Source organism: Lontra canadensis, unplaced genomic scaffold, assembly GCF_010015895.1.
Source record: "Lontra canadensis isolate GAN:19392208 unplaced genomic scaffold, GSC_riverotter_1.0 scaffold25, whole genome shotgun sequence".
NCBI lineage: Eukaryota > Metazoa > Chordata > Mammalia > Carnivora > Mustelidae > Lontra > Lontra canadensis.
Genome location: NW_022631019.1, coordinates 14260828 through 14276047, shown reverse-complemented (window position 1 = coordinate 14276047; position 15220 = coordinate 14260828). Strand labels below are relative to the sequence as shown.

The following is a 15220-nucleotide window of genomic DNA, read 5'->3' as shown; positions in this document are numbered from 1 at the left end:
ATCCAGGCTGCCTCTTCTCTATGCCTGAAGGGCATTCTGTTGGAGCCCCTCTCCCCCTCCGCCCCTGATGAAGACTGGTCATTTCTCAAGGCTGGGACGTGTGCCAGAGCCCACAGCACCCTCCACAGGTCACTTTGCTCTGTGGGGACCTCTAGATCTCCCTGGAGAGGGACTGGCTTTGTGCCAGGGCCCTGGGGCCCAAAGGGACCACTTGGTGAAGCGATGTTAAGGCCTTGGAGAGGGGGTGTGAGGGTTCAGCCTGGGGTCCCGGACAGCTGGGCTTCCAGAGGAGTCTTCAGGGCAGAGGTGACTGGGCCCCCAGGGTGTCCGAGGCTGCGCCCGTCACCACAGGGTCCAGGTGAGCTTGAGGGGGGAAGCCCCCAGGGGCTGTCTGCTGGACCATTCAAGCGTCCTTCATTTCTTTGAATAAAGCCCCCTCCCAGCTAAAGCTGCTGGTTCCAAACACGCAGCCAGGCTCTGTCTGGTTCTCTGTTGCAAAGAGGCCCCCCGGGATCCCCAAATAGAGCTGACGCAGGGCCCCCTCGGGCCCCTCAGCACCAGCGGCCTTCGCCTTGCACAATTCCTGAAACTGTGCAAATTATTTAAGTTGTCGCCTGGTTTCTCCACCGGCTTCTGTGACCATGTCTATTCTGTTCGGACTATTTTAGCACAGACTGAAGCTTGGTTTTAGTACCTCAGCGGCAGGTGTCCCTCCTGGGCCTCCCTACCTCCTCCTCTTAGACTGGAGGTCACTGACAGTCTGCAAACTGACGTATACTAGGAGTTCCAAGCCCTGGGAAAAAGCCCCCGTGATTTTGTAGCATGTTGGGAAGGGGAATACTCCAGTGGGTTTGTGAGTGGGATTTCGGGGTGCCGGACCGTCACCACGGAGACGAGGCAGTGGGCAGAGGTGGTCTCCCGTGCTTGGACGTGAGCTTGCAGGTCTGGTTACTGGCAGTCTTTGGGTTCGCTCATATCTCCCTTTTATTTGTGGGGGGGCATTGTCCATGGGATCCTCTTCCAGAGAGAACTGGGATTTAAGCCGTATTTTCTCTCTCCCCACCCCACGGCTGCCTGGGCATTGTTTGGAGCTTCTAGAGATCTCGTCCAACCTCCCTTACCTCACGCACTTATTTTACAGGTGGGGAAACTGAGGCCCAGACAGGGGGCAGGAGCTGGCCTACAATCGCACAGCTAGGTGGTAGCAAAGTTGGGATTGAACTCAGGCCTCCTGACTGCCAGTCCAGGGCTCTTTCTAGCAACCAGTATATTGGCTACAGCTGCAAAAGCTCCCCCGTGCCAGGCCCGCACCGTCCCCTCCCCCTCCGCTCTTCCCACCCCTACTACACGTAATTCGGGTTATAGCAAAGCATGTTGAACTCCAGGTTCTCGTCCCAGTGCCGCAGGAGCACGAACAGCTGGCGGCCGGCCGCCCTGAGGGTGCCCCGCGTGCGGCCCTCGGGGACCTCCTGCTGCTCCAGCCAGGCGTTCGCTTTGGCGGCCACCAGCTCCCACTCCACAAAGTAGGAGGCCGAGCTGTGCTCTAGCCACGCCAGCGCCACCACGGTGGCCCACAGCTTCCCCGTGTGTTCTACCACAGCCCTGGGCTCCCAGCCTGGCTTGCCCTCCGCTAGAGGCTCCGGGGAGAAGCTGTCGCGGGAGGGGAGCCGCGCAGAGGGGCTGGTGCACCCCTGGGGACTTGGGGTCTTAGACTCCGGCTGGCGGGCAGCGAGGGACACTCGGTGGCAGGTGAAGGGTGAGGTCCACTTGAGCTTCTCCATGGGGATGTGGACAGCCTCGCAGAAGGCTTGGTTGAGCAGGAAGGCTCCGGAGGCCAGCTGCAGAGACACCTGTGTGGGGGGCAGCCCCTCAGGGGGCCTCAAACGTTTTAGACTGTGGAGCGCCAGGCCGTGCAAAAGCCTGGGTCCACACAGCCGCCCCATTCATCCCCCCATATCCCCCCAGCCTGCCCCTCCCACTTGGGAGATCTGCAGGATACTCCAGCCAAGCGGGCATCTCCGAGCTTACCCCATGGGCATTTCAGGCTGATCAGGCCCAACCCAACCTCTTTACTCCACACCTGCCTCTTGTCCTGTGTAGGGGCCCCGCTTGCGCTCCGGGGTCATCCGCTGCCGTTCAGCAGACTCAGGGCGGCTCACCTCCCTGTCCCTCCCTCCCCGGTGATCGGTTTCCAAGTTCCGACGACGGGTGTACTTTCTACTCTGCTCAGCAACTCGCCAGCTGCCTCCACTCTCCTCCCCTGCCCCCTGCTTCTCCTCTTTCCTGCCTTGGAAGGGTTCTAGTAAGGCATAAACCATGGCCCTCTTCGGAAGCCATCAGCTCAGTGACTTCAAGTTTCTCTTAGAATCAGCGATTTCCAGACCACTGGCTCATCCTCTCCCTGCTCCCAGCCCCCAGTGCTCTGGTCCCCAGGCTCTCTCCTTTCCACACTGCTGACCACGACTCCTCACCCTTCTGGTCTCAGTCTGACCACTGCGTGGAGTCTGTGTCCCCCCCACCCCCCCCAGCCCCCACACCTCACCGCACCAAACCCGACCTCTGCACTCATAGCACCCAAGCGTCAGGAGTGTCTTGTTCCTTGTCCGTGCCCCCACTAGACACTGAGAGCCATGAGCTCAGGGACTCTGTGCATCCAGTTCAAGGTCGTCTCCTAGGGTCTAGCACGGTGCCCGGCTCCACAAACTCTTAAGCAAGCACAGAGCTCTGTGGCCCAAGAGCCTTGGAAATTCAACGTTACACTATGCCTCGGGCGTATAGGGACTGGGGCTGTGTGGGGCAGCTCACACCGTGGCCCCTCTCCCAGCACCCTCTGATCCCCAAGCCCCACTGGGCCTCCCATGCGGTGGGGCCAGGCCCCCTTGCTCTTCAATGCAGAGACCCCCCACCCCCTGCTTCCCCCCTCCAGACCTAGGCTTCTCACCCCGCTACAGCATGCCGGGCTGTCTACAGCGTCACTTGCTAAACACAGTGTGTGTTCCTGCGGTGTTAATTTTACTTGCTTGTGAGCTATTTCAAGGCTTATTTTTATGTATTGGAAAATAAACACACATAGATGGTGGAGTAGAACGCAAAATTCCTGTGAATTTTTAAAGCCAAGAGAGCAGATTGCAAAGAATATTCGTGATGCTGGCGCTGGCTTCTAGCAGCACTCTTAGGCCCCCGGCCCTTGCCCTGATGCCTACTTGGGGGGGGAAGGTCTAGGTCTTCTTCCCTTTGGGAGGGGGGGGGGGTGGGCAGGAGGCTCCCAGGAAGGCCCCTCAGGGAGTGTTGGAGGCTGAGGTCTGGGGTCTGGGGCACTCACCAGTGGGATGTAGTCGAAACTCTGGGTCCCTGGGCTTGACTCTGGAGCCTTGGTCAGTGGTTTGTTCAGGAAGCCCTTGGCTGCCCGAGTCAGCAGCCTGGACTTGCTCAGACTCAGCCTGTGTGGGTGGAAGCGGGGAAGAGTGGCCAGAGCTGTCCCCTGGCGTCCCTGGTCATCCCACCCCGCCCAGCCCCCACTCAGCTGCCCCCAAAAGTCAGGGCCAGAAGGGACGTGACAGATGGCTTCCTCCAACTTCCTCATTTGGCAACTGGGGAAACTGAGGCCCAGGGAGGGAAGCTTGTGCTTCCTGAGTCACTCAGTGAGTTAGCGGCAGCCTAGATGATGAATAGGTGAGGGTTCTATCTGGGACCCTCTTCCAATAGCATACTCTCGTTCAGCCCAGTGGCCAGAGAAGCTTAGGCTAGCTCTCCCGGGGGATTTGCACCTGCACAGAGACCACAGTGGTGGAGGCGGGGGGCTTCCACAGTGCGAAGACCGGAAGGCGGTGTATCTGGGTAAGGGCGCCTTCTCGATACCCTTGAGATTGTTCATTTTTGTCTAAATGTCAGGTTGGGCCTGCTTTCTGCCTTCCAAGCCAGGAACGGCCCCGGCGAAGCAGGTGGTGTGGCACAGCCTACCTCGGGGGGAGACCCCACGTACCTGGATCCAAAGAGAGAGTCTGAGGTCTTGAAGGAAGAAAGGGTATTGGTGGCCAGACTGCGCAGGGGACCTGGAGAGCCATAGAATGACAGTTGGGGCATGAGAGACGACCCTGTCCAAGGGCTTCCTGCCCAGTGGGGAAACAGAGGCCCAGAGAGGAGCAGGGGCCTGCCTCTCTAGCACCCAGGTGGTGTGGGAAAGGATGAAATATGTATGTCCACGTGTAAGAAATAGGCCTCCAAGTTTCCGTGGCTGGTGGCTGCTGGTGTCTTCTGTTACCCGTGGGGGGCAGTGATGGCTTCACATCAGCCCCTCCCCTTCCCTGAGAGGGGAACATTGAGTTTCCTTCCCTGGCACATTGTGGAGGCTTCTGAGCAGAGTTAGGTGGTAGAATGGTCCCTCAGCTGGGAATCAGGAAGTCTGATTCCAGGCCTGGTGTTGTCACTAACTTGCTGTGTGACCTTGGACAAGTCACTTGACTTCTCTGAGTCTTAGTTTCCACATCTTTAGATTGAGGGTACTCCTCTATTAATCTCACTCAGGGTGTTTTGAGGAATAAATGAACCACTGAGGACTTTGTTGAGCTAAAACACTCTCTTGGCCAGTGGGTCAGTCACTGTCCCTACCTTAACTAAGGACAGAGTCGGCTGACCGCCTACTCACCTTCGGAAGCAACATACTTCTCACGGCCGGGGGACGTGGTCTCACCAAAGGGTGCAGTGGGGCTTTCTTCCACACCTACAACAGATGATGAAGCCAGTGAGGCCTGAGCTCCTCTGGCCCTCCCTCTCTCACCTCTCATCCCCCCAAGGAGAGTGAAGGTCCAATCCACACTATGTAGGGGGTGGGCTGGGAGAGCCTGCTTGCATGGGCCTTTGTCTTCCAGAGATAACACCCCTGGTCTACCCTAAGAGTCCCATGCTTGCTCTCTCTCTCTGTCTCTCAAAGTAAATAAATAAATTTATTAATTAAAAAAAAAAAAAGAAAAGAAGGGATTTGTGATTTTGATGGAAGCCATGGGCCACCAAGAACTGAGCTATGGAGAAATGAAAAGGTAGACAGAAACTTCCTTTGGACGGGAAGCCCAGCTTACAGCAGCGCCACCCCCGCCACTGCCGCCGCCCCATCCCCAGTTTGGGAGGCCCTGAGGGACCAAAGAGCTGGCAGAGCTTTTTAATTCTGGAGTTACACACTCTTCTACCCCTCACACACTGTTCCTTTTTCACCCCATCAATGTCTGTGAGAACTTTCGAGTTCCTCAGGTAAAAACTTAGTACGATCTGGGTGTCTGGCCTCATGGCCAGGTGGGACTTCTGATGTACTTCCCATGAACAGGAGGAGGCCAGAGATCCTCACTGAACATGAGAGAGCAGGAAGGAAGAATGGATTCGGACCAGTGCAGCAGTTAGGCTGTCTTTGGAGAGACCAAAATACATGTACACATTCAGGACACAGAGAGTTAAAACTATTCCTGTCAATGAGTGCCAGGTCACAAAAGGGTCAAATCATGGACACTTAAGGACCTGACAACATCAGGCAAAGGCAGAAAGGAAGCTTCGGGAATCCTGAAAGAAGCAGAGGGTGGGACCCAGACAGATGGAGCTGCCTCTCTGCTCCTCACTTTCCCCCTTGCTTATTAGTTTTCTTGGCATTTGGTGCCTGAGAGGACTCCAGAGATTGGATCTGAGAACAGCTCCGGGGCTGGGCAGACTTTGAAAGGGGAGAGGTGGAGGGATGGTGCGGGCACGTGGGCTCCCGGCACTCTCTCAGCAAAGCTGTGTTTGGTGGTGGTGGCATACTGAGCCTCAGAGAGTCTGTCTGGGAGGCCTGGCCTCACCTTGGCTCTGCAAGGGGTCCCAGAGCGCAGACTCAGAGCCTGGCTTCTGGGAGCCTTGGACACCAGGGTGCCTCCCAGGCTTAGGCTTAGAACACACATGAGGCAGCTCTTACTTAAGTTCTGGAATTTGCCGTCTCCTGCTGCGGAGTCTTCCCCAAGCAGGGTCTGAGACCGTCCGAAGCCAGCAGCCGGGCCCCTCCTCTGTCGGGTCAGGACCTGAGAGTTGACCATCCGCCATGCGGCACCTTCACAAGGACAAGGAGAGGGGGTCAGTTGGATACAACTGGGTCAGTCCTTTGCCTTTCCCCCAGGCCAGTCACTTGTCCAGAGGCAGAAAGACATCGTACAAGGTAAGACCATGAACTTTGGAGCCAGAATGACCTGGGTTTGAACCTCAGTCCCATCTCTTAGTAGCTGGAAGGGGTGCTAGCCCCTCTGTGCCTCAGTTTCCTCATCTGAAAAAGGGGGATAATAACCTTGCCAGGTGCAATGTATTGCCAAGACGATGCTCAGGAAGCAGTAATATTTTCTAGTTAGTCAAAAGGCTGGTTTTCTCAGAACATCCCACTTTTCATTCTCTCCTAATTTGTGGTCTCAGAAACCAAGGTTCCCCTTCCCCTCCCACAGGGCAGGCCCCTGGAGTCGCAGGGCCTCAAACAGCATGTGGATAAAGAGAAATGAAGCTATAGCACCCTTAAGTGAGTTTTTGGGAGCCCCACTCTTGGAGAACACAAGTCTGTAAACTATTCCTTAAAAAAAAAATGAGGAGTTCTACGGGGAGGTAAGTTTGGAAGAAGCTGCAAACTAGAGCCCCTTCTCTGAGCCTCGTGATGTATGTTAACATACTAAAGGCTCTGACAAGTTCTGCAATCAAGAAAGCTGTTGAGCTTTATTTAATCCAGTGCTTCCTAAATGTATTTCCTAAACTGGGACTTCCTAGTTTGTGCAGAATGGCCGTGCTCAAGACATGCACTTAGGGTCCTGGTTTCCTGAACTACGCTTTGGGAAGTACTGATACAGGTCTTAGGGGGCTGTGGGACTTAGGTTAAGACATGGACCAGCTCTCTGAAACTTCCAGGCTGTGTGTGCTACAGACGCTAGGAGGATGGTCTGAGACGGGCAGGGAGGGAGAGAATGTCATTTGGGATGACAAAGCCCAGTGAATGAAAATATGCCTAGTGCAGCAACAGTCTGGGCTGCTGGCCAGAACCCGAAATGAGAGCAACCCGAGGAGGGCACAGGTCACCGATGATTTTGGTGCCGTAGATAAAAAGCAGCAGGAGAGGAGGGAGACCGGAACAAGGAGAGGCACATTTTGTTTTTAAACATTCTTTCAGGAGATCTGCTAAAAAAAAACAACAAAAAAGAAAGAAAAATAAAGGGAAAAAAAAGGAGCTGCAGAAGGTAGGAAAATGTAACTCAGGAAAGAAAAAGTACATATAGTTTATGTACCTATGAAAAGTATCTCACCAAAAAACACCTAAAAAAATTCCCCAGAGAGAGATTCTTCCCTTGCCTACGAGCCTGGAAGCATTTAGAAAGACAAGCAGCACACAGTGTTGGTGCAAAGCCGACCCCCTGAACAACCTTTGTAGTCAGGTCACTTTGAAAAACTTTAAAACTCATCCCAGTTTTAAACGGGCAGGCCTTTTGATCTGCAATCTTACTTCAGAGAGTTAATTAGCCCCAAGGAGATAACATGACAGGGGCATAAAGATGTTCTTTGGGGGCGCCTGGGTGGGTTAAGCCTCTGCCTTTGGCTTGGGTCATGATCTCAGGGTCCTGGGATCGAGCCCCGCATTGGGCTCTCTGCTCAGCAGGGAGCCTGCTCCCTGACCCCTGCCTACCTCTGCCTACTTGTGATCTCTGCCTGTCAAATAAATAAAATCTTAAAAAAAAAAAAAAAGATGTTCTTTGCACCATAATTTACAATAATCAAGAGGGGAGTAAAATGAAGGTCTAGTATCTGGGGGGCTCATGGAAAAGGTTCTGATAAACGTTAAGTGGTAATGGAAAGGATCAGGAGGGAGTACAGACTCTGCAGCCAGGCCACGGGACGCCAGCCTAGCTCTGTCCCTCACGGCTGTGTGACCTTGGGCAGGGAGCTTAGCTCCCTCTGCCTCTATCTTCCCACCTGTAAAATGGGGGTAATAATAGCGTCTATTTTGCAGAGCTGTGTTGAGGATTAAGACATTCTATGTAGATAAAGTGCTTTGGAACCCTGTCTAATTGATGATGAACATAGAAAACCCTGTAGCTATTGAAGTGGTAATAGATATTCACCTTTGTGGAAAGATTTTTTTTCCACACCCACATTTGGTAGAACACAGCACATATCGGTATAATCCAACTCATGAAAAATGATATGTCTTTTGACTTCTCTACATGTAGATATTCATAGAGAGAAGTCTGGAAAGATGGTCACGCCAAGGAGGTAATGAGTTCCTCATTTCTGGATGACTGTCAAGTCCAGGCATTTTTATTTATTTTATGTCTTTCTATATTTTGGTATTTTCTACAGAGAGCACACACATTGTCCCAGTTGGAAGAATACAGTCAAGTCCTATTCATCTGGTGGGAAAAAGGGAGTGGGGGTAGTTTCATTCCCCTTTGCAGAATAGTGGGTGGGGGTTCACGTACCCACCACCCTGTGGTGACCGAACCATTGGCCAGGGGCCTTTTTGCTTCTGGGCCATTCCTTGTACCCCTCTCTGCGGGTCTGTGCTCCTTTGTGTCCCAGTTCCCCTCTGCCAGCCAAGGGGGGCTGCTTGGCCCTCAGAAGAGCCCATCTGCCTTACCAGAGTTGGGGTACCCCACCACGGTGGGCAGGTACCGGCTCTTGCTCACGTCCACAGGCATGAAGACTGTATACTTGCTGATGACGTTGCACGCTTTGCTGGTGTGCACAGCATTGACCTGATAACGGCGGCTGGACCCTGCGGAGGGAGAGGCTGGGGGTCAGTGTGCGGATCCGGAAAATCCCAGCTGACCCAGGAATTCTGGAAGCTAAAAGAAGGACTAGATCAGTGGTCTCTGTCTTTGGGATTCCAGAAGCCCTTCCAAATCAAGGGTCTGTGCACTTGCCAGTTAAGGACATTAACCCCCACCCCCAAGATTATTAACCTCCATCATCATTTCATAAAATGAGGACATTTTAATGTAAAAGAGCTAAGACATCTAGGACAAAAAGATAGTTACACCCCTTAAATAACTTGAGTGTTATTAAAAAAAAAATCCTCTAGGGGTACCTGGTGGCTCAGTCAGTGGCCTGAGTGTGCCACCCTCGATCTTGGGGTTGTGAGTTCGAGCCCCATGTTGGGTGTAGAAATTACTTAAAAATAAAAGCTAAAAACAAAAACTAAAAAACCCCAAACCCTCTATGTCACCCGTATTCTCTATTTTAATTTTACAGCTATCCGATAAAAACTTTGCTGCAGGATTTCACAGGTCCCCTGGCAGGGTGGGGACCACTGGTCTGGCCCATTGGGACAATCTTGCAGAGAAGATTGAAAACCAGAGAGGGAGAGCAGAAAACACAGGGTCACAGAGCGAGTTAGTAATGGCCCTGGGATCAGAACCGAAGTTCTTCCCACAAAACAGGTGAGCAGTCTCCAGAGGGTTGTGTGTTCTCTGTATCTCTACCGATCTATTCTCGGTGTGCACCATCGTGATCCCAGAAATCACGGTCTTAGGAAATTTTGCCTCAATTCCTGAACTCAGTTAGTTCCCCACCATCCCTGTTACAGGATTTCTTGGATCCCTGTATTTCTTAATAGGACAATCAGGCCAAATGCAGTCAATTAATTGTGCGCGCAATTATTTGATTCATGTTGGCTTCCCCGCTAGTGTGTGCATTAAGGATTGGAATTGTGGTGGTCACTGCACTGTTCAGCCTCGAGTCTGGCCCCGAAATGATCCAAAATCAATAAATGGCGTTGATGGATGAGTGAGTGGACCAACTAGGTCTAGTGGGTTCTGTAATAAGGTGTGGTCCCGGGGGAGCAGGTCAGGGGCCGATCTGGCAGGCCCCGTTGTTCTGTCTCTGGAGGCCTACGGGGGGCGCTGCAAGGAGAAGCCCTGGGAAGTGAGAAGGAATGGGTACTGCAGCAGACGGGGAAAAGGAAAGAGAGGAGAGGACAGACCACCGGATCACCAGATCACCAGATCACCGGATCACCGGAAGGGATGGGAGGGGTGAAGGAACCCAGGGCTAGCCGGGAGGCATCTGGGGGCTGGGTGACCGGGCAGGGTGGGGGTGGCGGTGATCAAGGAAGGGATGGAATCCTGGGCTGTGTGTGTGTGTGTGTGTGTGTGTGTGTGTGTGTGTGTGTGGTGGGGGGCAGGGGAGGTGGAGGGTGGGGCTGGTTGTGCTGGGACCGAGGGGAGACACCGGGAGGCAGTGGTGCGGGGTGGGCGGGCGGTGAGGGGGCGAAGAGATGGAGCACTAGACAGTGGCGGGCTGTGGGAAGAAGGAAGTTTGCTGAAGCCTGGGGAGGAGAGCAGATCACCCGTGGGTGGGCCAGGAGGAGGGTGGGGCCTTCCGCCGGACCTTATGGAGGGGGCAGGGCCCGGGGTGGGGAGGAGGAGAGAGGATCTCGGTGGGGGCTGTGGGATGGGGCGTTGGGCGGGGCTGCGCGGAGGGGGCGGGGCCCTGAAGTGGGGAGGGGTATGGGGTGGGGCTGCGAGGAGGGGCTCCCGGAGGCGGTCCGGAGCGCGCTGGCCCCGGAGCTCACCTGGCTCGATCTCGCCTTCGCGCTCCGCCAGCTGCTCAAAGTCGCGGATGATGGCGCGGGCCGCCAGGTGGTGGAAGGTCTCGCTCCACAGGTCAGCTTCCTGTGCCCCTCCTCGCTCCGGGCCGGGGGGCCCCAGCTCAAAGGTCACTTCCCACTGCAAACGTTGGCTGTCACGCAAGCCCTTGACCACGGCCTTGCCCAGCACCGGGCCTGGAGTGGGGGGCCTGCCGGGATTGATCCGCTCCTCGGACTCTGCAGGGGGCTCCCAGTCCGAGGACGTCTCAGTCTCGAAGGCTGAAGGGTGATGGGACGGCTCTGCGGGCAGAGGGACAACCAGGCGGTGCTCTGAGCTGGGGCACAGAGGGTCAACCCTCAGGGACGTCATTCCTCCCCAGGGCGCAGACATCACGAAGCAAGTACAGTCTTCTTCCCCCTACCCTCCACCTCGAGGAACACACGACTTCTTCCCTAGGGCAGCTGGATGGTATGGACCTGTCCCCAACATGGGGCAGACCCACCCCCAGGAATCCAGTACCTGAAGGGGCCAGATAGGGTGGGGTGGGGACACTTGGGCAGTGAAGAGTGCAGCCACAGGGACATCTGGGAGCCTCACAGCCAGCCCAAGGGCCAGGTTGATCCAGGAAGATCAGGATTGGTGAGGTTCTCTGGCACGGAGGGGCCAACCCCCCCAAACCCCCCCCCTCCTCCCCCGCCAAGGGCACAGACAAAGGCTTTTGCCCTCAGTCCTATCATATGAAGCTGGGCTACAGCCAAGAATTCGTCCCTGTCCCCGATCAGGCACTTACCCAGGTCCCCAGGGTTACGTCTGTCTGAGGCAGGCTTCAGGCTAGACCCAAGATCTTGCTCTTTCATGGGGCTCCAGGTCTGGGTCTCCTGGCTGGAGGGCAGGCTGGGCTGGCAGCCTTGGGGCAGCAGAGAGGGCCTTCGGGCCCCTGGGCCCCGGAGTTTGGGGCCCTGGCTCAGGTCCAGACCACTGTTCAGCAAGGGCTAGGAGTTTAAGAGGGAGGGGAGGAAGCTGAGATCCTGGTGGCTGCCCCTTCCCTCCACCCCTAGCCACAGCTCTTTCTCAGGGCACCCCAGGTCCTATAGTACTGCAGGCCACATAACCTACTCTCCACTACCCATGAGAACCATCAACACAGATAATCCCAAAGCATGGATACAGCCCAAACCATGGAAAACTGTGAAAAATCACATACCAGGGATAATAATCTAAACCCACTTTTTTTTTTTTGCCATAAAGTCTAAAACTTTGTGTGTGTGTTGGAAGGAGGCTAAAATTATCAGCCTTTTCCTTATGTCTTCTCATATGTCATGCTTAAAAGGTCTTTCCCACTCAAAAAAAATCCTAGAATTTTTATGATTTATTTTTGTTTGCTTAAATCTTTGACTCACATGAAATTTATTTTAGTGTAAAGAAATAGGAACAAACCTTTCCCTTGGTTTTCCCAGTAGTACAGATCTCAACACCACTTATTAAATATGGTTCATTCATTGAGTTTCTAAGGTTTCTCAATCCCCCACCTGTATCCTGTCAAAGTTCACATGTACATTGGTTTTATTTCTGGACTTTCTCTTCTGTATTGTGGATTTAATCTGTCTGTTCTTGTGCTGGTACAAAAAAACACCAAAAGGCATGGGATAAACTGGGAAATATAGCTGCAACACACATGACAAAGATCATTTTCAAGAAAAAGTTCTTATAAATCACTGGGGCAGGGAGGCAGAGGGAGACTATGGGTTCAGGGTATCTGTAGGCAATACACAGAAAAAGTATCCAATAAATCCATGAAAAAAATGCTCTGCCTCATGAACATTGCTCTAAAATAAAATAAGTTATATGAATTTTTTTTTCCATCTTCCAGATTGGCAGTTATTTAAACATTTGATGACGCCTACTGTGGCCAACTGGGAGACAGGGTTTCTCTTGCGGATCGTTGATGGGAGTATGAACTTGAGGCACACCTGTGGGAGGACACTTTAGCTGTGTGCTGTCCAGCAACATTAAATGTGCACAAGCTCTTTTGACCCAATGATTCCATGTTTAGAAGTTCTGTGGAAATGCACAGGAAGTGAATATCTATGTGCCTGTGTTGTAGATTTGATTCGTTGCAGCGTTGTTCGTAAAAGTGAATCTTTGGACATTCTCAAAATACACATCCAGTAGGGGTTGACAAAGGAGTTATGGAAGATCCATGCCATGGGATGTCACACAACACGCATTGAAATGAAAGAGTCGGCTTTCTTCATACCAGGGTGGGAAGATGTCCAAGATCAAACATATCTTAAAAAAGTAAATTGCAACCGTTCTGTATTTTGACTGTGGAGATAGTTACAGAACTATGCGTATGTCAAAACTCACAGAACTGTTCACCAAAAAGAGGAATTTTACTGAATACCAAAAAGAGAGAGAGAGAGAGAGAGAGAGAGAAAGAATTAAAAAGACATTGAAAGAGTAAATTAGAGATTTGTGTTTGGATTTTGGAGATATCCGGTGATAATTGGATATAATTAGAGATTTGCAATGTGATTATTCAAAACACATATGTGTGTTGTGTGTGTGTGTGTGTGTGTGTGTGTGTGTGTAGTATTTCTGGAAGGAAACATTGAAAATCAGAGGGTTCGGGCACAGGAAAGGGATAATTTTATTTTTACTTTATACCTGCCTGAACTGTTTGAGGGTTTTCATGGCAAACTCTGAGTATGTATTACTTCTGTAATTAAAGAATATTAAATTAATTAAAAATGAATTTTGTGCCTCTGGGAGCACATATGCTTGGTAGGGGGAAGGGGGTGGGGCAGGGGCAAAAGGCACTTGCAGGGTGAAACAGAAAAAGTGCCTCTCAGGTTTTTAGGTCAACAGTTAATCATCGAGGTTTTCTCATCTCTATTAAGTATTTACTGGGAAGAGGATTGTGCCTCTCCATTAGATAGGGGCTCCTTAGGGCAAGGGCTGGGCTCCTCCTTCCTGGCTCCTCTGGGCCTGAGGTCCTAGAGATGGTACAAGGTTGTGGGAGAAGAAAGGGACTGATCACTGGTCGGATGGCCTTGGTAGGAGCTGGTATCCAGCCAGGGCTTCTGGGTTCCAAGGGGGTACTTAATCCCTGTCTCCCATCAGAGGCTGGGATTCCCCTCACCCCTGCCTTACCATCATCAACACACTGAGAAACAGACGCTGCTACAGTTTCCATGGCAACGGATTAGTCTAAGGTTCAGCCTTTCACCCAGCCAGAGGCTTCAGGGAGGGTGTATGTGTGTGCTCATGTGTGTGTGCGTGCGCTGGCATGTGTGTGTGCGTGTGCAGGGGAGAATTAGATGGGAGAAGAAGCTGAGCAGGCGATCAGAAAGACATGAGCAAGGATGGGCCAGGAGCAAGCAGGAGAGAACAGATGCTAAACTGCCCAGAGCTCTCACCAAGGAGAGTTGCATTTAAAGGACACCTACTGTATACCAGGGGCTGCACCAGGCATTTCCTCTCCTATCAGCCATTGCTTGCAAGTCTTCCACTTAGAGTTAGCTCCCAGTCAATGCCTGCTGATGGCAGTTAGCTCAATCCACTGTACAAACTACTCTCCCCATTTCCTAGATGGAAAAGTTGGGGCTCAGAGAGGGTAAGCAACATGTTTGAGGAGCAGAGTCCACCTGACTCCAAGGTCAGTGTCTTCCAGCTGCATCAAGTGATTCCTGGTTAAGCACAGAGAAGAGCTTGCAGGGACAAGGTGGCAATGTCTCTCCCCTTGGGAACTATAGGAGCTTATGGAGAGGCAGGGAGGGATGGCGATGGTGGGTGGAAGCGGGAGAGCGAAAGGCTGCTTTTATGGAACCGTGACTTACAATGACAAAGCTACATGAAACCCGTTCTTAAGAAAGTGGATAAGGTACGCAGATAATAACAAACACCATTTTGGTTTAGGACAGTGTTTCTCCATCTGGTGGTTTTACCCTCTTCCCCAGGGACATTTGGTAAGGAGTGCAGACAGGTTTGGTTATCATGGTTGAAGGTGGTATTCAGCTGATCAAAGCCAGGGATGCTGCCAAACATTCTACAATACACAGGACACAGCCCCTTCGAATGAGTGTCAATGGGGCTGCTTCTGGCCAGCTGGGAAGTATTGTGTATGGAGAATGGGTGATGTCACTGAATACTGGATACCATTATTATAAAGAGGCTCAAGCAGATCAAGATCCAGAAAAATGAGGAAGAAGACACTCATTTTACAGTATAAGTAGTGGACCTTGTGGCTGAAGCAGGAGACAGCTCTCTCCCCAGCTATGGTCACCCCAACTCCAACCCGCCCTGCTCAGGTACCTGCAGATCAATCTGCCACCAAGGGGCATCTGTGATGCTCTGGTTGGTGAGGTCCTGCAGCTTTGCTTTCCGAAGTGGGTATCTCTTGGCAGGCACTGTGGGGTTGCTTGCTGTGGGGGCCCTTGGGGAGGGCTTGTGGTGGGTGATCTGGTTGGTGCTGTATGCCCGCCGTCGCTGGGAGAAGTCTAGAGCTGGGTAGGGTGGTGACAAGGGGAGCCAGCAGGGTGGGGAAGAGCGGAGAAAGAGAGAGAGGCTTGCATGCTCCTTCCCTGCTTGGAAACTTCTTGCATTACCCACTGTTTGCCTGCTGAAGTATTTGTAGATGTCTCACCTCCCCT

At 52.7% G+C, this 15220-nt stretch overlaps 1 protein-coding gene across 1 annotated transcript in view; it reads right to left on the bottom strand.

Annotated features, from left to right (window-relative positions):
• Positions 1–1036: 1036 nt before the first annotated feature.
• The window catches only part of VWA5B1 (von Willebrand factor A domain containing 5B1), a 45039-nt gene continuing 30855 nt past the window's right edge, over positions 1037–15220 (bottom strand). The window contains exons 14-22 of the mRNA XM_032863627.1: positions 14883–15073; positions 11359–11560; positions 10553–10867; positions 8618–8755; positions 5933–6064; positions 4646–4720; positions 3983–4052; positions 3323–3440; positions 1037–1850 (exon numbers count right to left, since the gene is read on the bottom strand). Coding sequence (XP_032719518.1) covers positions 1344–1850; positions 3323–3440; positions 3983–4052; positions 4646–4720; positions 5933–6064; positions 8618–8755; positions 10553–10867; positions 11359–11560; positions 14883–15073 — 1748 coding nt within the window. The 3' untranslated portion in view covers positions 1037–1343. The remainder of the gene's footprint in view (positions 1851–3322; positions 3441–3982; positions 4053–4645; positions 4721–5932; positions 6065–8617; positions 8756–10552; positions 10868–11358; positions 11561–14882; positions 15074–15220) is intronic.